The sequence below is a fragment of the Rhinopithecus bieti genome, unplaced genomic scaffold, assembly GCF_001698545.2.
Source record: "Rhinopithecus bieti isolate Rb0 unplaced genomic scaffold, ASM169854v2 scaffold_38691, whole genome shotgun sequence".
NCBI lineage: Eukaryota > Metazoa > Chordata > Mammalia > Primates > Cercopithecidae > Rhinopithecus > Rhinopithecus bieti.
Window position 1 is genome coordinate 1,480,935 of NW_016816690.1, and position 27,326 is coordinate 1,508,260.

At 51.7% G+C, this 27,326-nt stretch overlaps 1 protein-coding gene and 1 long non-coding RNA gene across 10 annotated transcripts in view; one reads left to right on the plus strand and one right to left on the minus strand.

Moving 5' to 3' along the window:
* Positions 1-27,326, plus strand: part of MYO18A (myosin XVIIIA) — a 105,171-nt gene that overhangs the window by 290 nt on the left and 77,555 nt on the right. For 5 of the 9 annotated variants that reach the window (XM_017855112.1, XM_017855107.1, XM_017855108.1 and 2 more), the window contains exon 2: positions 13,222-14,302. In XM_017855112.1, the coding sequence (XP_017710601.1) occupies positions 13,304-14,302 (999 nt within the window). In that variant the 5' untranslated portion in view covers positions 13,222-13,303. Of the gene's footprint in view, positions 1-13,221; positions 14,303-27,326 lie in introns of those variants that run through there. The other 4 variants (XM_017855118.1, XM_017855117.1, XM_017855119.1 and 1 more) reach the window with 1 other exon arrangement.
* Positions 22,486-26,368, minus strand: LOC108517290 (uncharacterized). The gene is made up of 3 exons (XR_001882060.1): positions 26,215-26,368; positions 23,152-23,277; positions 22,486-23,018 (listed from the first exon to the last, which is right to left on the minus strand). It is a non-coding gene; the product is annotated as an uncharacterized LOC108517290 (long non-coding RNA).

Sequence of the window (27,326 nt, forward strand, 5' to 3'; positions counted from 1 at the left end):
CCCCCTGGCCCCCTCGCGCCCGCGGGTGGGCGCGGGCCTCGCCGGCCGGGGCCCGCGCGGCGGGGCCGTTCCCGGCCGGGCGGGCGGGCGGGCGGCGGGGCCTGCCGGCTCCTCCTCCTCCCCTGTCCCCTGGAAGCAGCGGCCCGGAGTCCCGGCTCCAGTCCCTGGCGGCGCCGTGGAGCTCGACGCCCGGGGTGGGGCCGACCGGGAGCGGCGGGGAAAGGGCACCACCGGCCCTTCCAGCCAACCTGGGGGAGCGCAGGGAGGCAGGACAGGGTGGCCTTCAGTGTGGGGGGATTTGGCGCTTGGAGGCGCCCAGGTGGCCCGGAGCTGCGGGGTGCGGGCTGCAGCCTCGGGGGTGGGGGGACTTCTCCTGCCCCGGCCCAGGCCTCCCGATGGAGCGAGCGAGCGAGCGGGGCGCTGAGGAAAGCAGCGGGGAAGGGGAGCACCTCTACCCAGCCTTTTATCCCTCCCGGCGGCCTTCACTCTTTCACTGCCGGGCGGACTGCGGACTCCTCTCAAAGGAGCAGCTGCTAGACAGCTGGCAAAACAATAGAGACCCCGCTTCCCTGGGCCCCCTCCTCTTGGGACAGAAGATGAGGGGATGAATGGTGGCAGGCTTTGGGGATTAGGGAGTGCAGGCTGTACCCTGCGACTGAATGCTCACCTCACCTTTCCCTGCAGAGGGGTGGGGTGCGTGTGGGAAGGTCGGACAAGCTGCCCCAGGCCTCTGGAGAGACCGCCCCAACGCCCCGCCCTGCTAACCTGTCATGCCAGTTGTTTCGCCAATGGGAAGGGGAGGTGGTAGGGGTGGCTGCCCCCTCACCCTGCCCCTTGTTAGTGGGGGTGCGCTCCTTGATCCCAAGCCTGGCCAGGAGTGTGGGTCATGTTCCAGGGTGCGATAAGGCCCGCAGGGACGGGCTAGGCACTGGGGCTTTGTTGTGGGGGTGGAGATGGGGGGAGTTGCCCTACTGCAAGGCACATGTGTCTTGCTGATTAGTTGGAAAGGTTGCGGCCAGAATGAGCCAGAGGTGGGGGGTGGGGGAGATGGGGAGGAAGACAGCCAGTTTGTTTTTGAGCCCGTATTCGTTTTGCCTGGCCACTTGACCAATGGGGCACGTGTTTGGCGCTGGCCTCATAGTGTGTGTTTGTGTGGGGAGGGCTCGGGGAATGCTTCCTGAGAGGGACTGTCCTGGTTAGGGCCTTCATGCCCTCAGATGGCCACTCAGAATTAAAGAATTGGGTTCCCTCCCCGTTTCACCCTGCCAATGACTTGGGCTAGTGTGGGTTCGTCTTGTCTTTTGGAGCCCCTGTCATGTCTGTGGCCGAGAAGACCTCATCAGTGCCCCTGTGGCGAGTGAGCTCTGGGAATTGTGTATGCACTGGGGCGCGCTGGAAGGGAGGGGAGGCCACCTGGATGATTAAGAGCGAGATCAGGCCGGGCGCGGTGGCTCACATCTGTAATCCCAGCACTTTGGGAGGCCGAGGCGGGCGGATCACCTGAGGTCAGGACGTCGAGACCAACCTCAACATGGATAAACCCTGTCTCTACTAAAAATACAAAATTAGCCAGGCGTGGTGGTGCATGCCTGTAATCCTAGCTACTTGGGAGGCTGAGGCAGGAGAATTGCTTGAACCTGGGAGGCCGAGGTTGCGGTGAGCTGAGATCGTGCCATTGCACTCCAGCCTGGGCAACAAGAGTGAAACTCTGTCTCAAAAAAAAAAAAAAAAAAAAAGCAAGATCATCTAAGGAGGACGGTGAGTACAGAGCCCATTGAATCAAGCCGCCTTTCCCTTGTGCTTTGGAGCCCTTTTCTTGAGCAGATTGGTGCCCTGTTGTCATAGCAACAGGCCTGGCCTAATGTTCCCCACCCTTTTTAGTTCAGGGGCTACTTTCTATTTGGGTATATTGAAAGTTGCTCTCCTGAGGTCTCTGGCTTCCTGACAAGCCTCACTGGCTCTTTGTCCATGGCTTCCCACCTCCTCAGCTTCCCCTCTGTTTTTTTGTGATGAAGGCTTTCCAGGAAACATCCTCCTAGTTTCTGGATTTGACATGACGGGTTATATATAGCCTCGGGTGGAGGTGTGCTTGTCCATTTTGGGTTGAGGACATCGGGGTTGTGGCCTCAATTCCAGGAAAACCATGGCTTTGGGGGCAGCTATTGTATTGAGGGGATTAGGGGAATGAGAAGTGTTGTAGGTGGGGGTGGAGGGTGGGCATGGGGGGGCCACAGGCTGGTGGTCACTTGCTTTGGGAGCTTTGAACTTTGAACAGCTGATGACCTGGTGCCTGGTAGCTCTGAGTGTCTAGTTTGTTTACTCTCTCCTGGCCTGGCCCAGGTGCTAGAGTGTGTGCCTGAGGACTTCCTCCTGCGCCCCAGACTTTCCTCATGTGGGTTATGCCCTTCCTGACTCCCACCTGGTCTCTCAGCCTCACTCCTGGGCCGTCTGGGTAGCCAGCCAGTTCCCTGGAGGACCCCTCACTGGCCCTGGTAGTGGCTGTTTATTGAGGAGTGCATTTGTCTTCAGAAACTGGGCCTGAAAACTCTGGGTCCCCCAGAGGCAGGTACCTAAAGGTGGACTGGGTGGGGCAGAACTGGGGCTCCTGTGAAAGGGAGAATCCACCCTGCTGAGGTGGAGCTGGGAGTTGTTGGAACTCAGGAAGCCTTCATCCTGACTTGGTGTGTCACAGGTCTCCAGGGCAGCAGGGTTGTTCTTACTCCTTGAAAGTAGAGACCTCCCCAGCCAGATCCTCTCACCTGGAGTGGACGCCACAGGCAAGAACCAGAGCATCCATGTGAGCTGGGTTTTGTTAATGGCCCGGGGTCCCAGGCCTGAGTGTGGTGGGAAAACCGAGGGGCTCTAGCTGGTTGTAGTTTAAAGGTTTGGGGCAGTAGGAGGGCCCACCCAGCTCACTGTCTGCTGTAATTGACAGGTTCCCACAGGACTTGGGATGGGTAGGGGGCTTGATGGAGTTTAAGTTCTGCTTTAGTGTCAGACCCCTTGGTGCTTTAAGATCTGCACACCCCACCCCTATCACCTTTTTTTTCCCCCTAGCATTTTCCAAGGTGGCTTGAATGAGAGGAGGTGGGGAGGTGCTGAGGTAGGAGCTGGATTGGGAGGGGTGGTGAGCAGACCTGGTGAGCCTGCACTCCCCACCTTCACTTCCCTGCCCTTCTCTTGAAGTAGGAATTGCAGGGCTTGTAAAATGTCAATTTCCCTTGACATTTCAAACTTTAGAGTCAGGAATCAGTTTTGGTTGTTGGACTGATGATTTTGCAGGACTCAGGGCCCTTTCTGTCTGCCAAGTACTTTATCATCACTTACAAGTGATTATTGTGATTATTCTCTGATATTCAGAGAGGTTGGATGATGGGCTGAAGGTCACACAGCAAGTCGCAGGTAGAGCGGGATTACAACCTGCAGTGTGTGGTTGAGCAGAATACCTCCCCAGCAGAGGCTGAGGGCCAAGTCTGAGCTCTCAGGCTCTTGAAGATACTGTAGCTGAAATAGTGAACGCCTAGAGAGGGGAGGGGACTTGCTCAAGGTCACACGGAAGGGGCTATTAGCGGTGCTGAGCGACCGGCGGTGCACCTGGAAGAGCAGCAGGGGACTTGGCGGGGCCGCAGGAGCTCTCTCCTCCTTGCGTTCGTCCCGTGCCCGCGGGATTGCTGCGTTCCGGGGGAGATGGGATCGCAGCGGGAAGCGCCGCGGGCGGTTGCGCCGGCCCAGCCGCGGGGAAACGCCGAAGGCCGCCCGGCTCACCGCGCGGCGGCGGGAGGGCCGGCTGATGTCACGTGAGAAGCGTGCAGTCGGAGTGAGGGAGCACACCTGGAGCCAGATAAGCTCCGTGTGACCTGGCAGGGAGTCACCCGGCACTGCGGAGCTCAGCACAGCCAGCCGAGAGGAGGCTCACCCTGGAGCGTGCGGCCAGGCCAGGTGCTGGCGACCCCGCCGGCCGCCGCTACAACCCTCGGCGCGGGGCAGAGCCGGGATGGGGGCCCCGGGGCTGGAGGAAACGGCCGCTCAGGGAGGTCAGAGGTCAAGGGAGAGAGGCCGGCTCTTTCGGGAAAGTATTTCCTTTGTATTTATTTATGAGTGTGGTGTGGGGGTAGGAGGACTGACCTAAGAATCTATCCGCCACAGCCAAGTCTGGGCACCCTTGTCTTGGGACTCTAACGTTATAGTTTCCATTTCCTGGGTTTTTTTTTTTCTTCTTTCTTTCTTTTGCTAGCTGCAGGGTGACCCATTTAAATGTGTCCCCACTTACAGCCACAAGACACCAGTGAGCTCTATTTTAACTAAGTCCCCTAAGCCACCGAAACTTTTTCAAGACATGAAGGCAATCCTTAAACTGACCATTACCCTGTTTGCAGCTTTACTGCTAGTGGATTACCTACTAGTTTGTCCAGACATTTATTTTAGTCTGGAAAAAAGTTGAATCATTAGGTAGAAAGCTAAAGCATTACTAAAGTGTTACCCTTCTTCTCCCCTACTCTCCAGAGATGACCACTGATCGATTTTTGGATCGAATTTTTCCAGACTTGCTGCTTTTCTTTAGAAGGAGTCTTGCTCTGTTGCCCGGGCTGGAGTGCAGTGGTAATCTCGGCTCACTGCAAACTCCGCCTCCCGGGTTCAGGCGATTCTCTGCCTCAGCCTCCCAAGTAGCTGGGATTGCAGGCGCCCACCACCACGCCCGGCTACTTTTTTGTATTTTTAGTAGAGACGGGGTTTCACCATCTTGTCCAGGCTGGTCTTGAACTCCTGACCTCGTCATCCACCTGCCTCGGCCTCCCAGAGTGCTGGGATTACAGGCATGAGCCACCGCGCCTGGCCAGACTGCTTTTTAAAAGCTTATTTATAACTATTTTAAAATTTCCTGTAGGAGGCCAGACGCAGTGGCTCACACCTGTAATCCCAGGACTTTGGGAGGCCGAGATAGGCAGATCTCTTGAGCCCAGGAATTTGAGACCAGGCTGGGCAACATGGAGAGACCCTGTCTCTACAAAAAATACAAAAATTAGCTGGGTGTGGTAGGGCATGCCTGTAGTCCTGGCTACTGAGGAGGCTGAAGTGGGAAGGATCGCTTGAGCCCCAGGAGGTTGAGGCTGCAGTGAACTGAGATGGCACGACCACACTCTAGCCTGGAGGACACAGTGAGACCCTGTCTCAAAAAAAAAAAAAAAAAAGATGAAAGAAAGGTAGAAGAAAAATGATAGATAATCCGACTCCCTAAAGCTCCTAGGTGTAAGCAAATACACATTTACCAGATGAATGTTCTTATAAAAAATTAAAATATAGCCTGGATGTGGTGGCCCATGCCTATAATCCCAGCACTTTGGAGGCCAAGGTGGATGGACCGCTTGAAGCCAGGAGTTCAAGATCAGCCTGACCAACATGGTGAGACCCCATCTCTATTATTTAAAAAAAGAAAAAAAAATTAAAATACGGATGAAACACAAGTCTATTTGACCCTTCTACAATTCCAGTCTCCTCCCCAGAGCATACGTTTTTCCTACACATATGCAAATATTGTACAAATGTACATGTAATATAGGTTTTTAAATTTTAGCAAAATTATAAACTATCCTGCAACCAGTTTTTTCACTTAACAATATAGTATAGAATATTTCCAGGTCAGTGTATACAAGTCTACTTCATTCTTTTTACTTTTACTTATACAACTGCTCAGTTGTATAATTTAGCTTTTTTTTTTTTTTTTTTTTTTTGAGATGGAGTGTCGCCCTCTCGTGCAGGCTGGAGTGCAATGGCATGATCTTGGCTCACTGCAACCTCCACCTCCTGGATTCAAGTGATTCTTCTGCCTCAGCCTCCTGAGTAGCTGGGATTACAGGTGTGCCACTACACTGGCAAATTTTTGTGTTTTTAGTAAAGATGGGGTTTCACCATGTTGGCCAGGCTGGTCTCGAACTTCTGACCTCAAGTGATCCACCTGCCTCAACCTCCCAAAATGTTGGGATTGCAGGTGTGAGCCACCATGCCCAGCCTTTTTTTTTTTTTTTTTGGAGACATAATCTCCCTCTACCTAGGCTAGAGCACAGTAGCATGAATCTTGGCTCATGCAGCCTTGACCTCCTAGGCTCAAGTGATATTCTCCCACGTCAACCTCCCAAGTAGCTGGTATTACAGGTGTGCACCACTGCCTAGCTACTTTTTAAAAAAAAATTTGTGGAGTCAGAGTCCCACTATGTTGTCCAGGCTAGTCTTAAACTCCTGGGCTCAAGCAGTCCTCCTGCCTTGGCCTCCCAAGGTGCTGGAATTAGAGGCCTGAGCCACTGCACCTGGCCAGTTTTACTATTCTCTAGTAAGGACTTTTATATTTATAGACTTGCTATTATAAACAGTGCTTCAAGGATTAGCCGTGTATATTATGTGAATGTACCTATAGATGTCTTATAATGGAATTGCCCAAAGAATATGTACATAAATATTTTCATATGCCAGGTGCAGTGGTGGTGCCTATAATCCTAGCTACTCAGGAGGCTGAGGCAGGAGGATTGCTTGGGGCCAGGAGTTTGAGACCAGCCTGGACAGAATAGCAAGACCCTGTGTCTAAAACAATTTTTAAAAAGTTAGCCAGTAATGGTGGCACACACTTGTAGTCCCAGCTACTGAGGAGGCTGAGACAGGGGGATCACTTGAGCCCAGGAGTTCCAGGCTGCAGTGATCTATGATTGAGTCACCAAACTCCAGCCTGGGTGACAAAGCAAGACCTTGTCTCTTAAAAAAATTTTTTTTTTCATAGATACTACTAACTTGACCTCTGAAAATATATTAGTTGGTGCAAAAGTAATTGAGGTTTTTGCCATTAAAAGTTAACGGCAAAAACCACAATTACTTTTGCACCAACCTACCAATTTGTGTTTCCACCAAGACTTATGAGACTCCCTGCATCCCATGCCCTAATTGATTGATGTTATCAGTCTTCATAGTTTTTACCAAACTGCTAATTGAAAATAGTATACCTCAATTTCACATGTCTGTGAATATTGTGGAGGCTGAATACCTGTTCATGTTTGTTGGCCATTTGTATTTCTGTCCCTACAAATTGCCTGTCCATAGTATCCTTGGCACTAACTACGTGGGCCCTCTGGACTCAAGCCAGTGTGATCCAGCTTGGCCTTGTGCTTATCAAGTTACCTTCACTTCTTTGGACTTTACTTTCCATATACAAAGGTTTTGATTTATTTTAGTCATACTTGTGCTGATGGTCATTTGTGCACTCTGTTATCCTCTCTACTGTCCCATTTAGATGGCAAAAAATGTGCCCTGCTACTATTAGGTACCTCTCTGAGGGTAATTAAATGTATTTCATTTAATTCTGCCACCTTTAGGTGGTAGGTACCATTATTATCTGCATTTTACAGATGAGGAAATGGAGGCATGGAGGCCTTAAGTGACTTGCCTGAGATTGCATAGCTATTTACTCAGATGGTTTTTCATTTGTATTTAATTTTTTTTTTTTAGACGGAGTCTTGTTCTGTCGCCCAGGCTGGAGTGCAGTGGCGCGATCTCAGCTCACTGCAACCTCTGCCTCCCAGGTTCCAGCGATTCTCCTGCCTCAGCTTCCTGAGTAGCTGGGATTACAGGCGCATGTCACCATGCCCAGCTACTTTTAGTAGAGATGAGGTTTCACCATGTTGACCAGGCTGGTTTCGAACACCTGATCTCAGGTGATCTGCCTTCCTCGGCCTCCCAAAGTGCTAGGATTACAGGCATGAGCCATCGCATCTCGTCCTATTTACTCAGATTTGTTCACAGGTTTGTTACTTGATATCCAAAGCCTGAGATCTGACACTGGGCTTATCTATCTTTATGTTGCTTGCCTTTAGGAAGTGACTGATAGATACATATTTTTTCCCAAAATTTTATCACAATGACCTGCAAACATTCAGAAAAGTTAAAGAATTTTGCAGTTAACACTCTTCATCTCCTAAATTCTACAATTAACATTTTCCTATCCTTGCTTTTACACATCTTTATCCCTTGGTCCATCCATCAGGCTATGGTTTTTTTTTTTTTTTTTTTTTTTGAGACAGGGTCTCACTCTGTTACCCAGCCTGGAATGCAATGGCATGATTGTGGCTCACTGTAGCCTCAACCTCCCAGGCTCAGGTGATCTTCCCACCTTAGCCTCCCAAGTAGTTCCCACAGGCATGCACCACCACATCCAGATACCTTTTTGTATTTTGAGTAGAGATAGGGCTTTGCCATGTTGCCCAGGCTTGCCTCCAACTCCTGAGCTCAAGCGATCTGCCCATCTCGGCCTCCCAAAGTGTTGGGATTATAGGTGTGAGCCACCTTGCCCAACCTCATCAAGATGTCTTAAAATTTTATACATTTCAAAGTAAAATGTAGACATCAGTATATTTTGCCCCAAATACTTTAACATATATATCATTCACTAGAGTTCAATATTTATTTATAGTTCTTTTGAGTGAATATTTACAAACAATAATGCACAAATCTTTTTTTTTTCTTTTTTTTTTTTTGAGACGGAGTCTCGCTCTGTCTCCCAGGTTAGAGTGCAGTGGCGCGATCTTGGCTCACTGCAACCTACGTCTCCCAGGTTCAAGCGATTCTCCTGCCTCAGCCTTCTAGTAGCTGGGACTACAGGCGCGTGCCACCATGCCCGGCTAATTTTTTGTATTTTTAGTAGAGACGGGTTTCAGGATGGTCTCGATCTCCTGACCTCGTGATCCACCCACGTTGGCCTCCCAAAGTGCTGGGATTACAGGCGTGAGCCACCCTGCCTGGCTGAATGCACAAATCTTATGTGCACCATTTGATGACTTGACAAATGCATATACTTATCAACCCAAACCACTATCAATATACAGGACACGAACATCACCCCAAAAAGTTCCCTCATGTGATCCTACTCCTACCGCCACCATAGGTTAGTTTTGCCTGCACTAGAACTTCATATAAAGAGCATCATACCAATATGTAGTCTTTGTCAAAGACTTCTTTCCCTCTCACTTGAAATCATGATTTTGAAGTTAATCCCTATTGTGTGTATCTTTAGTTGTTTCCTTTTTCTTGCTGAGTAGTATTCCATTGCATGAATATGAACATTGTTTATGCACTCTCTGATGGACAGATAGATGTATATTTGAGTTGAATGGTCATTGCCTTCAGGATGCTTACTCTCTTAAAGTGATAGAGCAGCTAAGTTGACAGATTGTACTTTCCTTTTGTTTTTGGGGATAGTAAGATCAAGATAATTCGGGTCCATACCCTAACTTACATAGATGCCTTCCTTTTCTTAAAATTAAGAAAAACTTCTTAGAGTATGGTGAGGAGAGAAACGCAGAAAAGGAGGTCAGGAAAATTGTAAGGTTACCTTCACTGGAGTGGAGGGAGAGGGTAGGAGAGGAAGGGGAGGCAGATAGAAACTGCAGCCTCGGATAGGGAGTAGGAAGGTGGTGGTATCAGAGCTGTTGGAGACTTTGGACCTGAGGCCAGGAGGTGCCGGAAAGTGCAAGGTCTACAAGAAGGCGACAGAGCAGCAGTTGCATTGCAGATCTGATCCTGGACGGGAGGCTGCAGGCAGCCAGGCAGGTCTAGAGTCAGGAGAGAAGGTCCGCAGCCAGGCCTGGCGATTATGGGGATGGCGGTGGGGAAGAGGTGCCTTGTGAGCTGTGTAGATGGTGGTGGCAGGACAGAGGTGGTGAGGGCAGGGACATAGCTGCAATTCTCTGAAGGCCCCAGGGTTGGAATGAGAAGGGTGCCTTTGGCAGAAGGTTAATAACTTAACCTGTGTCCACAAGAGAATTAGATATTTAGAATTTTAGAGCCAGAAGAGATCTAGATCATACTGTAATTCAACCTTGAGCAGAGTGACAGGCTCAAGGTTCCCCAGTGATTTTTTGGCAGATCCAGGCCTAGATACCAAATCTACTAAAACTTCTGGCCAGCGCCATTCCTTGTGCTGCTGCTGTGACCATCTGCTGTCCTGCCTGCCACAATGACAGTGAGGAACAAGCTTTTGCTGAGACTTTTTCAGGGACCTTTCCAGCCCAAAGATCCTAGAATTCTGGGAGCTCCTTTCCACTCATACTACTCAGCGATCTAGCCCCTAGCAAAGAGCCAGGATTGGGTAAGCATTATAGACCGAGAATTGGGTGTCTTGGTGGGACAGCATTATAGTCAGTTGGGTTCTCTGTGGTTGGACTGAGGCCAAGATACTCTTGTTGTCCCATCCAAGTCCCCAAGGTGGATTTTTTTCTTCATTTCTCCCACAAGTGCCCCTGGAGTTATCTTCTAAACCATCCCTTTAAGATGATGCAAGCAGTGGTAGGTGAGGTATAAGGTGGGCAGTAGCAGCTGAAGATCCCACATCTTGGTTTATGGTAGGTCTGTGCCACACTCCATCAACATTCAGGAGGAGAGAGGCTCCCCTTGTCACAGTAGAGCCCTGAAGAGAGAATGCTGGCTGTCAGGTACCCCTCCACCCCAAATCAGTTCAGACTACCTGGCCAAGGCCCCTGGCTGTGTGCCTTTTCGGCCCTCGATGTCCTGTTTTCTTTTTTTTTTTCTTTCTTTTTTTTTTTGAGGCGGAGTCTCGCTCTGTTCAGGCCTGAAGTGCAGTGGCCGAGATCTCAGCTCACTGCAAGCTCCGGGCCTCCCGGGTTTACGCCATTCTCCCGGCACTCAGCCTCCCAAGTAGCTGGGAATACAGGCGCCCGCCACCTCGCCCGGCTTAGTTTTTGTATTTTTAGTAAGAGACGGGGTTTCACCCGTGTCGCCAGGATAGTCTCGATCTCCTGACCTCGTGATCCGCCCGTCTCGGCCTCCCAAAGTGCTGGGATTACAGGCTTGAGCCACCGCGCCCGGCCGATTTCCTGTTTTCTAATTCCCAGGTACTGTGCATGTAGCATTTAGAACCAACAAGTTCAAGGCTGGGCGTGGTGGCTCATGCCTGTAATCCCAGCACTTTGTGGGGCTGAGGCAGGCAGATTACAAGGTCAGGAGATTGAGACCATCCTGGCTAACACGGTGAAAACCCGTCTCCACTAAAAATATAGAAAATTAGCCGGGCGTGGTGGCAGGCACCTGTAGTCCCAGCTACTCGGGAGGCTGAGACAGGAGAATGGCGTGAACCTGGTAGGCTGAGATTGCAGTGAGCTGAGATGGCGCCACCTCTGCCTCCTGGGTTCAAGTGATTCTCATGCCTCAGCCACCTGAATAGCTGGGATTACAGGCGTGCACCATCACGCCTGGCTCATTTTTGTGTTTTTAGTAGACAGGGGTTTTTACTATGTTGGCCAGGCTAGTCTCTAACTCTTAACCTCAGGTGATCCGCCCGCCTCGGCCTCCCGAAGTGTGGGATTATAGGCATGAGTGGTCTTGAACTTCTGACCTCAAGTGATCTGCCTGCCTCAGCCTCCTAAAGTATTAGGGATTACAGGCATGAGCCACTGCACCTGGCCTTGAATTATATTTCTTATGGACAGCACTGCTCTAGAAAGGAGATGAGTTGGTATGCCAGGAGCAGCACAAGTCAGGATGCTGGGCAGGGGGAAGCAATTAGCCATTGCACTAGGGCCTTTGGGAATTTCTGACCTTGATACCTTCCTGAGCATTGTACCAGGGTTGAAGGATGGTCCCTCTCAGTAGACTGGGGATCCTGGAGGGCCCTGCTTGGTTGTGGGGGTGGGGCACACAGAGAGGAAAGGCCTGTCCAGGGCCTGACAAGAGGCCATTACTAGAAGGGATGAGATTATAGATCCCATGTCTGAAACTCAGAGGGGTAGACTTTCAGAGAGAGAAAAAAATGTCATTTAATTTCCAATTAGGTGACATGGCCTATTTCTTCTTCTTGTTCCCTGCTGGTTAGAACAAGAAAGACTCTCTCAACTCTTCCCCACCAGGTTTTTATTGGTCCTGTCCCGTTAGATGTGCAGGGGGTTTGGTAGGTTGGTGGGTAGGTTGCACACACCCTGGGACTGGGATTTTCTTTCAGGCTACCACAGCTTTCTTCCTGGGGCTATATTTAGGTGTTGGTCTGGGGAAAAGGATGTGAATTTTTTAGGATCCTGTTTATCCAGTGGACCCTACCCCACCCCCACCTCGCAGCTGTCTATCCTCTGTTTGGTCTGGAACTTCCCTTCCTTCTCTTGCTGCTTTACTTTGGTCACCCAGGCCCTAGAAAGAACACAATATTTGCCACTGAATCCCAACATCACCATTTATTAACTGTGTGACAACTAACATATACTTAATTTTCTGTGTCCCATTTTCCTCCTTTGTACAGTGGAAATAATGATGTCTACCTTGCAGGAATGCTATGAGGTTCAGAGGAGATAGTGCATGTAAAGTACCTGGCATTAGGCCTAGGCAGTGGTGGTCATTAAATAAATGTTGATTCCTTTGAGGTCTTCTGTTAGGCAGTGGCTAAGGGTGCTACTCTAGGGATAACAGGCTCAGGAAAGAGCCCAAATAATGGGATGTCTGTTACTTAAATGAATATTGTCTGTGGGAGGTGATGTTGCATTGAGTCCCTTTTCTTTTTCCTTTGAGTTTGAATCTTGTTTTTTTTTTTGAGACAGGGTCTCACTGTGGTGCCCAGGCTGGAGTAGTGTGATCATAGTTCACTGCAACCTCGACCTCCTGGGCTCAAGCAATCCTCAGATTCCCAAGTAGCTAGGACTGTGGGCATGCACCACCACGCCTGGCTAATTTTAAAAATATTTTTGTAGAGATAGGCTCTCACTATGTTGTCCAGGCTGGTCTTAAACTCCTGGGCTCAATCGATCCTCTTGCTTCAGCCTCCCAAAGTGCTAGGATTACAGGCATGAGCCACCCTGCCCGGCATGTGTCTGAATCTTAAGTCAGGTCCCAGGTTGGCTTGAAGTATTCTCTTACCAGGAGGTCAGATCTCCCACATACTATCTCCAGGTACACCTAAGCCTTGGTCTATCAAGGATTCAAGGAAATGACAGGCTTTGGAATCTGGGCTTTTACCGCCTTATCTAAACCTCAAGTTTCCTTGTTTGTAAAACGGGGTAATAATAGTCACTACCTATAGAAAGGTTGTAAGGATTAAATCAATGGAGACAATAGTGGGTAAAGCAGAGTGCCTGGCACATAGCTAGCACCCACTGAGGAGTAGCTGTATCATTTGGTTATGTCTGGACTAGAGACACATGAGGCTCTGTTGGAATAACCTTTCTCTCTCTGTGTTTCTGTTTGCAGCAGCAAAGTGGGACACCAAGGCCCTGTGCTAAGCACTCATAATCCTCTGGGGGTGCTACCCCATACAAACAGCACCCCCACCATGTTTAACCTAATGAAGAAAGACAAGGACAAAGATGGCGGGCGGAAGGAGAAGAAGGAGAAAAAGGAGAAAAAGGAGCGGATGTCAGCGGCAGAGCTTCGGAGCCTGGAGGAGATGAGCCTGCGACGCGGCTTCTTCAACCTGAACCGCTCCTCCAAGCGTGAATCCAAGACGCGCCTGGAAATCTCCAACCCTATCCCCATCAAGGTGGCCAGCGGCTCTGACCTGCACCTAACTGACATTGACTCCGACAGTAACCGGGGCAGCATCATCCTGGACTCGGGCCATCTAAGCACAGCCAGCTCCAGCGATGACCTCAAGGGTGAGGAGGGCAGCTTCCGTGGCTCGGTGCTGCAGCGGGCAGCCAAGTTCGGCTCACTGGCCAAGCAGAACTCACAGATGATTGTCAAGCGCTTTTCCTTCTCCCAGCGTAGCCGGGATGAGAGCGCCTCAGAAACCTCGACGCCCTCAGAGCACTCTGCCGCCCCCTCACCACAGGTGGAGGTGAGGACTCTAGAGGGACAGCTGGTGCAGCATCCTGGCCCAGGCATCCCTCGACCAGGGCACCGATCCCGAGCCCCTGAGCTAGTGACTAAAAAGTTCCCAGTCGACCTGCGCCTGCCCTCCGTGGTGCCCCTGCCCCCACCTGCCCTCCGGGAGCTGGAGCTGCAACGACGGCCCACTGGAGACTTTGGCTTCTCCCTGCGGCGCACAACCATGCTGGATCGCGGCCCTGAGGGCCAGGCCTATCGGCGGGTGGTCCACTTTGCTGAGCCTGGTGCAGGCACCAAGGACCTGGCCTTGGGGCTGGTGCCAGGAGATCGACTGGTGGAGATTAATGGGCACAATGTGGAGAGCAAGTCCAGGGATGAAATTGTGGAGATGATCCGGCAGTCAGGGGACAGCGTACGGCTCAAGGTGCAGCCCATTCCAGAGCTCAGCGAACTCAGCAGGAGCTGGCTGCGGAGCGGCGAGGGACCTCGCAGGGAGCCATCCGATGTGAGTGCTTCCCTGGGCACCTGGGCTGAGCAGGGATGGGGAATGTGGGCACTTCCTGCTGTTGTGCTTGACTGGGTAATCAGGGTCCCCACGAGCTGCGATCAAAGCCGAGCAGTGTGTAAGTGGGGAAGCCGTGCTGCTCTCTGAGCCTGTGGGAAAGCATGAGCTCAGGAGAAGGTGCCCCATGCTCATTATCCTCTGGGGGTGCCACCTCTACAAACATCACCCCCACCATGTTTAACCTAATGAAGAAAGACAAGGACATTAAAAGAGTCACACCTTTGTCTCTCAACCATGTCTGGGAGCTGAGGACAAGTCCCCAGAGATTCACTCCGATAGAGTTCTGAACAGTTTGGCCCGGCCTCATGGTTTTATGGTTCCCTCCAGTGTTCTGTGTCTGTTGGATTGACTTAACTGAATTCAGCATAATGCCTTTCTCAAGGGTGATGGGCTAGACCAAACTCTGCCTGAACCTTAGTTTCAGCTCTGGAGCCCTCGAGAGAGGTCTGCTGTTGGTTAGTAATTACTGTGAAAGTATTCAGCTTCTCCATTACAAGGATGGGTTAGGGGTTTGGGCACCATATTTCCTGAGCCCTAAATTGGGGTGTATAGGCTAACCTGTGTCACTTCCAGATATAAGAGACAATCTGGATGGTAAAACACAATATTTCCGTGTTATTTAGATCTTGGGGATAAAAAAGACAAATGATTTCAAATTAGGGCTGTCATGGAACATCTGAGATGTACAGCTGGTATGATTATATCTTTGGGAAAGATGACCTCAGGCCAGAGCCTCCTCTTGCTCCTGAGTGAGCAAAGGAATACCAGGTGAGGCTGCAGAGAGAGCAGGGGCAGATCATGGAGGACCTTATAAGTCACAGTTGGAATTCAGATTTCATCCCGGTGAAATGGGATCATTGATGGGTTCGAAGCAGGGGAGTAACTGGATCTGATTTATAAAGGTCACTTGGGCTCCAAGAGTCTTTATTACCTCTCCTGGAAGGAGAAAAAGCGTGGACCTGGAAAAGCAAGAGGAATAAAACCCACACAGATAGTATGTCCTGACTGTCCCTGAGATCCCAGCTGCCCATGCAAAAAGAGCAGCAGGAAGCACAGGAGCAGAGAGGTTTAGATAAGATGGAGGAACAGATCTCCATGGAGCATCAAGCTCACTAATCCCAGGGGTCTTTTGATAGGGTGGCTACCTAGCAGTTTGAATGTCCTGCCTGGAGATAGTATACGAAGGACAAGTTGACCTCTGGCCATCTTCCCCTCCCAGCTGTGGGTTTTAGGATCGTCCAGATCGTCCAGATCATGGCCCCTGCTGCCTGACCAGGACCTTTTGGTACTAAGTGACCAGCCAGATGTGTCAAAGTCAGAACTGGGAGGAAGTGCTAATGGGAGGAAACAGGCAGAGTCCCAGTCCCAGCTTTCTCCCAGGGAGGGGAAGCAGCTGCTAAGGATGGCTGCTCAATGCAGCAGCACCTTGGGCCTGAAGAGGGGCTGGCAGTGGCAGGATCAGATTGTCAGGAAGCACTGTAGTTGGGTTCCAGGCCTTCCTTTAACCCGGAGCTAGCTGGCTTTAGGCAGCTTTGCTAGTCAGGGAAGGGTAGTGAATGGGAGGAGGCCTGTGTGGAAGACCTGGATTCTTCATTCCAGAAGCACACATTGAGCACCTACTATGTTTTAACCACCAGGTTAGGTGGAACTCAGAGAACCACGAGGTAGAGGGGGTAGAACAAGGGAGGGGTCTTTATGTCAGAAGCAAAGACTGGGCTGGGCACAGTGGCTCACGCCTGTAATCCCAGCACTTTGGGAGGCCGAGGCAGGTGGATCACCTGAGGTCGGGAGTTTGAGAGCAGCCTGACCAACCTGAAGAAACTTAGTCTCTACCAAAAATACAAAAATTAGCTGGGCGTGGTGGCGCATGCCTGTAATCCCAGCTACTCAGGAGGCTGAGGAAGGAGAATCACTTGAACCTGGGAGGCGGAGGTTTTGGTAAGCCGAGATCAAGCCATTGAACTCCAGCCTGGGCAGTAAGAGCAAAACTCCATCTCCAAAAAAAAAAGAAGCAAAGACTGTAACATGTTGCCATGCCTGTCTGCGTTCTTCCAGGCTAACACTGCTTTTAACAGATGGAATTTTCTTCTTAAAGAATGAATCCCCCAGGGGATTGTTGCCAGCTCCCTGCTGAACCACAGCAAGGCCTCTATGGGGCCCTGGGCCTGGCATCCCAGATGCTACTTGGTTTTCTCTTTATAGCACAGGGATCATCCTGGCATCTCACATTTCCTAGCTTTCCCTTCCCAACTAGCTGCTGCTATCCCATCCTTGGGGAAGTAGATGGTTTAGCTTTGGAGGCCCTGGTGGATTCCAGGTTACAGCTGGTATCCCTGAAATGCTGGCTCACTCTAGCTGCTATGGGGTAAGCCCAGCTGGTGCCCAGAGGACTTCTTCCCCAAGCCTCAGCCTGTGTCATCTGCCAGAGGACACAGTAGCAAACCCCATCCCCATGCATCTCCTAGAGCCATGTGGCAGGATAAGGAGATGCATAGGGCTGAAAGAAGCCCGTATCTTTTCTCATCCAGGTAGGTGGTGGGGACTCATGCCACAAGCAGAGAGGAGCAGGTTGAGCCCAGCATTTCCAGCTTCCTGGGACAGGCCTGGGAGTGGTGTGGGGTACTGTAGCCTCTTCTGTACCCTCAGCCTCTATCTCCTCCTCTTCCTTTTACTCCTCCTGCTCCCTGTCTTGGCAGCAGTTCTAATCCCAGCTATGCGCCAAGAGAAGTCTTCCTGCCTCCTCCAGACTCCTGGGAGGAATACCCTGATGACTGTAGCCCCACAGGGATAGCTCTTGCTGGCCACCCTGCCATCAGGCCATCCATCAACTGTGTCTACACATTGCCTGTCCCCAGGGAGCTCTGAGGGAGCTGACTAGCCATCTGTTCTCTTCCTGCACACAGATGTGACCAGGCCCCCGGCTCCTCTCCATGGCCTGTTTAGAAGGCCCCAGGGAGACACAGCCCCTTGGGTTTCCCTCTCACATGGTGTGTGTCCAGAATGCTGGGTTCACACCTTCATGTGTCCTGGTAGCTGCTAGATGAGGTTCCGCTGGGAGCAGGGGTGAGCCATAGTGGTAGGGTGGACTTGGGGCCTGGTAGAAATCAACCAGCATGCCTGGGAGAACAGCGTTTTCTACTGCTATCTACCTTCCACCTGCCCGTCCATTAGGGAAGCATTTGTTGAGCACTTACTGCATACTAGGTCCTGGGCTCCAGCCGTGAGCAGCACATAATCCCAGCCCCAAGGAGCTCATAGTTAGCAGGAAAGATGGTCCAGCAGCAGACCATGACAGTATTCTCTGAGAAACTCAACCACAGGGGCCAGTCCTGGTGCTAGGAGTGCAGCAGAGGGGCTTCAAGTCCAGTCTTGTGGATGGGTCCACGCAAGCTGACATCTGGGTAGTAGATGAGTGAAGGGGAGGCAAGAGGAAGGGAAACGCTGTCACAAACACATGCCAAGGCCTAAAGTTATGGAGAGAGAATCACACATTTCAGGAATAAGGCTGGGAGACGGTGTGTGGGAAGGGAGTGTTGAGAGAAGCACTAGGAGGCATCCACGGGAGCCAGGTCACGGAGGCCCCTGTGAACCATGCTGGGGAATGTGAACTTTAACCAAAGGGCACTGAAGCAGTTTAATCAGGGAGCAATAGGAACAGGTTTTAGGATATTGCTCTGGCTGCTTATGGAGCATGCTCTAGGGTGTAGCAAAGTTGGCTGTGGGGAGAGTGGTGAGGGAGTGATTGTGATCCTAGGAGAATGGATGGAGACCTGGACTCAGGTAGAGGCAGTGGGATGGAGAGCCATCTCAGACTTGAGCAACTGTCAGACTCTGGGGTCTTGGTGACCCACTGGTAGGGGACTGAGGGAGAGGAGGGGTCACGTGACCACCAGAGTACTGGGAAGATGCTACATTCTTTCCCCTTTGATTCCTTAGGGAAGGTTCTTGGGGGGCATCTGTATTTGGATCAGTTACTCTTAAGTTTGCTGAAGGCCAAGTGTTTCCTGAGTCTGGTGAGGTTAGGGGAGATGTTGGTAAAGTTCAGGGTCTTAAAACCCCAGTTGGATCAAAATTCCCTTCTCTGCTTCCATAAGTCTGGATGGGAAAGTCAAGTCCCACTGAGAAGGAGCAGAGGCCAGGCTGGAGACTAGGGCCTGGGAGAGGAGAAGGCCAGTCTGTCTGTATCCTCAGCGGGTCCATCCTAGGGGAGGACAAGTGGAGTCCCTTAGGACTAGGCATGTCCTCCTGCATCTGGAAGTATGGGACCTTTCTGCTGAGCTCAGAAAAGCCCACCCAGCTAAACCCTGGCCAATGTGGTTGTCCTGCCATGAAGAGCCAAAGGTGCTGGCGGGAAAGCAAGGCCTCCTGAGCTTTTTTTTTTTTTTTTTCTTTTGAGACAGGGTCTTGCTCTGTCACCCAGGTTGGAGTGCAATGGGGCAGTCTTGGCTTATGGGCTCAAGCGATCCTCCCGCCTCAGCCTCCTGAGAAGCTGGGACTACAGGCACACACCACCATACCCGGCTAATTTTTTTTTTTTTTTGATAAGGGAGTTTCACTCTTGTTGCCCAGGCTGGAATGCAATGGCGCTATCTCGGCTCACTATAACCTCCACCTCCCTGGTTCAAGCGATTCTCCTGCCTCAGACTCCTGAGTAGCTGGGATTACAGGTGCCTGCCACCACGCCTAGCTAATTTTTATATTTTTAGTACAGATGGAGTTTCACCATATTGGTCAGGCTAGTCTCGAACTCCTGACTTCAGGTGATCCACCTGCCTTGGCCTCCCAAAGTGCTGGGATTACAGGCATGAGCCACCACGCCCAGCCTAATTTTTGTATATTTTATTAGAGACAGGGTTTCGCCGTGTTGCCCAGGCTGGTCTCAAACTCCTGAGCTCAAGCTATCTACCTGCCTTGGGCCTCCCAAGTGCTGGGATTACAGGCTTGAGCCACTGCACCTGGCCCTCCCTGAGCTTTTGAGAATGTGGTGGGAAGGGAGAGGGGGTCTTTAAAGGAAGGCCTACCACTCCCTCCCAGCCAAGTCTAGTTGCTGTGGTAGGGGTACTTCTCCTGGTGAACTGAGAGGCTGCTAGTTGGAGGTTTTAGTGTGTGGGGTGGAGTTTCTAGTCAAAGGCTTTCAGGCTGTTGAGTTCCTCATGAGGTTGCCATGTTCATGTAAACCACCTCCACGCTCAGGTGGGTCTGGGAAAGGGCATTTTACAGTGGAAAGAGCATGGGCTTTGGAGCCAGAAAGACCTGGGTTCAGGTTTTACCAAAGTTATCACACCTTTCAGAGCCTCAGTGTTCACTTTTCCCTCAGTAAATATTTAATGAAGTTGACCTAAGGACCAGCCACTATGCTGGCACTGGGGGATTAAATAAATAAAATATAATCTTTCCTTGAAGAAGCATAGACCTAAATAAAGAAATGCAAAGCTGCTATCACAGAAGCCTGTGCAGGCATACAGTGGGCCAGGAGGAAGTTCTGCCTAGGGGGAAGGGGTGGCAATCAGGAGAGGCCTCCTGGTGGAGGTGACCCGTGATCTCTATGAAATGGGCATATTCTATCCTCCCAGAGGTTGAGAAGTTTAAGTTGGAGAAAGATGCATACCCAATGAATTCACTCCAATTACCTCTGAGAAGCAGAATAGAATTGCAGGCTGAAAGGAGACTTGCTTTTTATTCTGTGTATTTTGTGAGTCTTTATATAAGGTAAGCATGTTTATGTTAGGCAAGTTCACGTATGTGAGATGTTGGCAGGTGGTAAACGCTTAGAAACATTAGTACCCTTCCCTTCCCTGTGCCCGGTCTCTAAAGCCATCCAGGGAGGGTAATTTTGCAACTTCCTTAATTAATCCATCCTAGTGTTCACCCATCCTTGCTCCTGAGGTTTTCTGATGCTTTCGTCTGGACTTTTCCTGTAGCCCTAGCCTTACAGACAGCCAGCTGAAGTGAGAGATGGGCTTCTGGGTGCTTCCTATCCTTTTCTAGCTTATTAGAGGCCAGCTTCTGGGGCCTGCAGGCTTGGCCATTGGTGGCCCTGCAGGAGACGGGCAAGTCAGGGTTGCCTGCATCTGGGAGAAGGACAGGGGAGCCCTTTTGCTGTAGAGGAAACCTTAGACCCCTTTGTAGAAACTGTGTGAGCCTCATCAACCTTGTCCCTAGGGTACTTGGCTGCTGCCAGGAGTGGGGCCTGCAGGATTCCAAAGGAAGACTCAAAATGGTCATTCCTCCAGGTATGTCAGGCCGGGTTTGGAGCACTGGGCTTTCCTAGGGCCTTCTGGTGGTGGTGGAGCAGCTGTGTGCTGCCTGGCTCGGTGTTCTAGAATGCTTCTGTTCCTGATTTTACTGCAAGTGATCCTTGGAGTGTTTTTGCTTTGTTTTGTTTTGCTTTGCTTTGGGTTTTTGGTTTCTGTTTTAAAAAAAAAAAAAAAAAACAGGAAATTTTACTTCAATTTGTGCCAAAGCTTCAGGCACCCCTGGCATCTGAGTCTCACCATGTGAGAACCCTGGCTTGGGGGCTCAGTGAGAATCCCTATCTAAGTCCTTTAGGTAATGAAGGGCCGGGGACAGGTGTCAAGGGCACGGGGAGTGGTGGGTGAAAGGTCTTCGGGATTGTCTATCCTGGATTAGTGGGGTGCATGGGACTGTCAGGGTGGGGCAGTGGACTTGATCATTTCCAGGGCTCCCTTCTCTGTCCTTGGAGGCACCATTCTGCCTTCTTCCTCATGAGATGCTGGATGAATTGCAGCCCTAGAGCCCTGGCCACCCAGCCCGTGGTGGTGGGCACAGTACCCAGGCTGCATTGACCTGAGTATGGGTACACGACATGGTCATGGGTGCTTCTGTGGGCACAGCTTGGAGCCTTGGTGCAGGAGCAGGATCTTAAAGGTAGCCTGCCCTTGCCCCTTCCTGTCCTGGTCCCTTCCTGCCTGCCCTGACACCCCAAGTCACCATGACCTCTGCTCCCTTCTAATCTCTCTTATTTACATTGGAATGGTTCTGGAAAATACCAGATATGCAAACACCCTGACTAGGGGTGGGTGGGGAGTAGGGTGAAGGGGAGTGTGTGGCGGGTGGGAACACAAGTATTTTAAAAATGCTGCAAATCTCTACAGTGTTTCCCAGAAACCACAGGCACGCGCTGCCTGCCAGCAGGGCTCCCACCACCCCACTGCACTAAGCTGCTGTATTCTCCTCACTGCAGTCTTGCGGAGACGGTGGGGACTGGTGACCCAGCTGAGGTGAGGGCTCCCCTGCTGCCTGGTCAGGCGGCCTGGCGCCTCCCTTGTCAGTTCTGGGCAGCGGGTACGGTTGTGCCCTGGGCATCTGGCAGCACTGAGGCCGCCCACAATGCCAGACAGCCACTGCGAAAGAGCGGAGTTTTCAGGGCCCCCACCTCTGCTGTGCAGTTTGATGGGGGGCAGCCAGCTGAAGAATCCTGCATGGTGTTTGGCAGCAGCTTCTGTTCTATTAAATACAGGGGACAGTGTTAGCAAAGCTTATTTTTTCAGTTGTGGACTCTAGTTTGGTTGGGAAAGTATTTTCTTAGACCTAGGTCACCCCTCGGACTCCCTTAATCTCCCGCCATATGTTCTCCAGAATCAGGGCATAACGTTCTACCCTGGTGCGACTCAGCCTGGTTGCTTTGCACAAACTCTGGGCCAGGGCAGGATGTCAGGTGTTTGCCGGTGTTCGCCGGGTGTTATCTGTAGCGCTCAGTATGGTGCATAGTGCAGACACATGCCCTAGGTGGTGTTTAATTGATCTGGGTAAGACTCAGCTGAGGCAGGGCACAGTGGCTCACGTCTATAATCCCAGCACTTTGGGAGGCCGAGGTGGGCAGATCGCTTGAGCCTAGGAGTTTGAGACCAGCCTGGGCAACATGGCAAAACACCATCTCTGCAAAAAATACAAAAATTAGCCGGAGGTGGTAACATACCTGTAGTCCCAGCTACTTGGATGACTGAGGTGGGAGGATCCCTTGAACCTGGGAGGTTGAGGCTACAGTGAGCTGTGATTATGCCACTGATTATGTCACTCAACTCCAGCCTGGGAGACAGAGCAAGACCCTGTCTCAAAAGAAGAAGAAGAAGAAGAAAAAAAGACTGAGCTGAACAGAAATGCCTTGGGGGAAGGGCATGAAAAGTTCTGACAAGGTGAGGATCACGTCTAACATTCACTGTAGGTTAGGCACTGTTCTCAGTGTTTTACATACATTCATTTATTTAATTTTTCTCAACAACCCTTTGAAGGAGGGATCATAACAATCTGTTTTAAAGTGAGGAAACTGCATTACTGAGAGGTTAAAGTTAAGCAAATTGCATAAGGTTGCACAGGTATTAAGTGACTCACCAGGACTTGAACTCAGGTCATCAGCTCTTGACTAATCTGTATAGAGGAGAGGAAGGCAGTATCCGGATATCCGTATAAATCCACTGCCCAGCTCAGACCTTCTGACTCCTGCTGCCCTGTCACTAAAAGCCTCTTCACCTCCTTGTCATCCTTCCAGAAGGGAAGTCAGGCCCTCAAGACGGGCCTCTCTTGAGCTGTGGTGGTGTGCTGCAGAAGGGTGTGACCGTTGCTCTCAGTGTCTCCTGAGGGTTAGCCAGAGGAAGTGAGCCCAAGTGGCAGCAGGCAGGATTCAATCTTGTGGGAGCTGGGAGAGGGAAGGGTGGCAGAGGGACGCCTTAAGAAGAGAAGTGGCACTTGCCTTGGCAGCATTTGATGTGGTCCCCAGGAGTGGAGGGCCATATGCTAGATCTGGGAGTCTGGGACGTTGCCCCTCTCACCTTTTTGGCCCATACTGGCATGCTGGTGCTGATCTCCATAGCACTTGGGGTGACCGGATCCCTGCAGTGTCACCTCTGACCAAGAGCAGGCTCGCCGTGTTGCTCGAGGCCATGCTGTTGTTTCCCCTGTGTGTTGTGGAAAAACAGTGGCAGAGCACAGCCTGGCGGAGGGCCTGGCAGGGGTGGGGACAATGCAGGCTTCTCACTGGCATTTACCCTTGAGCTCTGCTGTTCATTTTGTCTGTAGCCCCTTTCCGTGCCCACGCTCGTACACTTCTACACATTGGCTTCAGTTTGAATGTCACTTGCCCCTGATCCTCCCAGACCATGTCAAGTCCCCACCCTGGCAGCACCCCAGCCTTCTCATAGCATTCACAAGATGGTAATTACTGAGTTATCTTATTCCTTCTCCAGTGCTGGAGCACTGCACAAGGGCGGAGGATATTTGTTGAAGGAAAGAAGATGGTTCTGTAATCAGGAACTAATTCTCTCTGTTCGGTCTTCCAGACCAGAACCAAAACTTTAGCTCAGTTTTGGTTCCTGGGCCCCTCCTGCTCCAACTGGCCTTGGTGACTGGTCTCTAGGACATTAGCGTGTCCCGTCTCTACCCACGGACTGTTTCTTGCATGCCTGGGGCCTGGCATCTCTCACAGGACTGGAGGAGAGGCAGCTCTGTGGGCATCCAGGAGCAGGAGCCTGGGAAGGAGGGTCCTGGGGACAGGCTGCCTCCTGCCCCCACACAGGAGCCCGCATGAAGGTGCCAGGCTTGGGTGAGAAGAAGATTCAGGGTTACATGGGGGCTCTGCAGTGTCTGGCCCAGACCTTGGAGGAATGTGCCTGTCTCACTGGCTGCAGGTCTCTGAGGGGCTGGAATGTGGCCCGGTGGGGCTTCCTCTTCCCTTCTGCTGCTCTCCCTGAACTGCCTTCATGCTGGAATGTCAGCAGGCTGGGAATTTTCACAGCAAGGATCTTGCCCAATCACAGCAATGGATTCCAGCTGGAGCCTGGGGACAGCTCCCACATGTCCCTACCAGGGAGGGGAGAGTAGGTGCTAAGGCAGCCCCAGTTGCTCTGCTCCTGGGGCCCAGGCTCGGCTCCCATCCACGCTGGGAGACAGTTTTGGTTCCTGGAACCTTCCCGCTCTGACTGGCCTAGGTGACTTGTCTGTAGGACCTTAGCATGTCCCTACTAGGCCAGGTCAGGGGGAACCTGGGCTTCTGGAGCTGTAGGGCTCAGGAGAGGAAGTGGGAGGCCTTGGAGCCCAGAGACTCCACCTCTGTGAGGAGAGAACAAGGCTGGCCATGTCCCACAAGGCCTTGCTACCTCTGGTGTGAACATGAGTCAGGGAGGGGAGCCGCCTCGGATTCCATCCTCAGGTGGGGCCAGGCCTCTGGACGCGGGTTCTCTGGCCTCAGCTGGAGGTGGCCCTGCCAAATTTGTCACCTGTATCTGTCTGCTCCCCTGTGGGTCCCGCAACACTTTCAGGGCCTGGTCCCCTCTCTTAGTGACCTTTCCGGCTCCTGTGCCCTTTGCCCTCTGATCTCATTTCTGCTGGCTCCTCCCTCCCACTCCCATTTCTGCAAGGAGCTGACTCACTTCCTCCCTCCCTCCCCAGCTCCTCTCACTGCCAGGCCCTGGGGCAAGCAGGGTCCATACAGCGTGGCAGGTTCCTCCCAGGGAGCTCTTCTCTGGCAGCAGGACTGAGGCTACCCCGGCCCTGGGGCAGAAGAGGGCTGCATGTGTGGTGGGGAGAAGGCAGGGCTCTGTGCTGTAGGAAAGGCAAGATGTGGATGTCCCCAGAGCCTTGGTGCAATCAGGGTGGGATGTCAGGACACCTTGATGAACACTGCTCTGTGTCAGCCCCTGAGCCTGGTTCTGTGGAGAAGAAAGGCTGAAGATGGCACCCCTGTGATGACAGAGCCTGTGCTTCTGCAAGGACAGAAGACATCTGCAGGAAGATTGATCTCAGCCCTGGGTGGCATGGGCTAGAGGCCAAGCAGTGACAGCACCATCAGGCAGCATGAGACTGTCATGACTCTCCGTGACACCCAGTTTCATGCCTGGCCCCAACACATCAAGGGGAAAGTATCTGGAGATTCCAGTAGAACCTTCCAGGGACATGGCGAGGGAAAGGGTCTAATACCATCTGCTTGTGTGGTTAGTTCTTCCTGCTGGGGGCCCTGCCTTCTGCCCCTGCCCCTCCCTCATGTGCGGACTGCTTTGGTTGTGGAGCTGACTGTAGAAGCACTGGGCTCAGAGCAGTAAAAGAGTTCCTCCCTGGCTGGGCTGGCATCTTCTGCCTTGCCCTCCCCAGAGCTGTCCAGGCTGTGGGAGCTAGTGTGCCTGGCACTTCAGGCACGGGGGGAACCCAGCATGTGCTGAGCCTGGCACAGTCCTGCCTCCTCTCAGCAGGCACCTAGGTTCCCTAAAGGACATGGGCACAGGGTGGGTCGAGTCCCCACTCACTTGGCCATGCCTCAAGATCAACAGAGGCAAGAGGGAAACTGGGCCCCCTGCCTGAGAAGCCTGGGGAGACTGCTGTGGCCTGTCTTCCTGGAATCGGTGGCCAGCAAACATCCCTATTCCCCTTAGCACTTGGCTTTGCCTGGCAGAGCCCCGATTGCCCCGGCAGCCTGAGATTCTGGCCTCAGGATTTCTGAACAATAAAAGGGGTTTCTTGCTTAGATGAGGTGAGGGGCAGGCAGGAATGAAGCCTTCTCCTAGGGGTACCAGCCTGACTACCTCACCCCAAATGCCCTTGCCCTCCCTCGAGGGAGGCGAGTCACCCTGTGCGGTCATACCAAGGCCTGTCTACACGCCTCTCCTGGTGCTGTCTAATCACTCCTGCCTCCACCCATCGTCACCTAACCTCAACCTGGGAAGAGAACCACAGAACTGGGCTCTGTGGCAGGACACCCAGCTTAGGAATGGCCCAGGCGCCACATACACATGCGCACATACTCTCTCTCTCTCACACACACACACTCTCTCTGCAGAATGTAGAATGGGTTGTCCTTTTCTCCCAGACCCCTCCAGTTTCTGCCATTTGCTTCCAGTCCTTACCTTCTCTGTCCAGGGGAAAGCAGCTGGCTTCACACCAGAGGACTTTGTCACGGGGGTAGGGGAAACAGTTTTCCTGCTTTAATCAGGGCTTTGGGTTCCTACCCAGCCCGCTTGTCTTCCTTTGATGACTGATTTTGAGGTCTCTCTTCTGTGCCTCTGAAAGAGGGACCCATCCTATAAAGGGTCCTCTACCCTTTGTCCCACCCATTTTCTTCAAAATCCCAAAACTGCAGCTCTTGTTGTTGCTATAGAAACAGATGTTTGTCAAATATGAAGTTGGTTGGAAGGGCTAGTTTTGGCTGCAGAACTGCTTTCAGCTCATCTGGGGAGAAGAGAGGAGGAGAGAGAGGGCCCCAGGCAAGGGCCCACAGGTCAGGAGTTGTGTGTGGTTGCGAAGGTGTTGTTAACACAGTGCTAAGTATTGGCTACAGCTTGGCCTCTAGAGCCAGACTGCCTGGGTCTGAATCCTGGCCATGCTGCCTACTGGCTGAGTGATCTTGGGCAAATTATTTAATTCCTCTGTGCCTCATTTTCCTCATTTATAAAATGAGAATAGTCATAGTAGTTTTAGTCCAGTGTGGTGGTTCATGCCTGTAACCCCAACACTTTGGGAGGCAGGAGGATCGCTTGAGCCCAGGAATTCAAGACTAGCGTGGGCAACATAGTGAGACAAGCCCAGGCAACATGGTGAGACCCCATGTCTATTAAAAATACAAAAATTAGCTGGGCATAGTGGTGTGTGCCTGTAGTCCCAGTTACTCAGGTGGCTGAGGTGAGAGGATCGCTCGAGCCCAGGAGTTTGCTGCAGTGAGCCATGATTGCACCACTGCACTCCATCCTGGGTGTCAGAGCAAGACCCTATCTCAAACAAACAAGCAAACACAAAATAATAGTACTTTCCTTGTAAGGTTGTCTTGAGGATTAAATGAATCAATACATATAAACCACTTAGAGCAGTGCCTCAAAATAGTGCCTAGAGTCAGTGAGCACTGGCCAGGCACGGTGGTTCATACCTGTAATCCCAGTGCTTTGGGAGGCTGAAGTGGGAGGATCTCTTGAGGCTAGGAGTTCAAGACCAGCCTGGGAAAGATAGTGAGACTTTGTACAAAGAG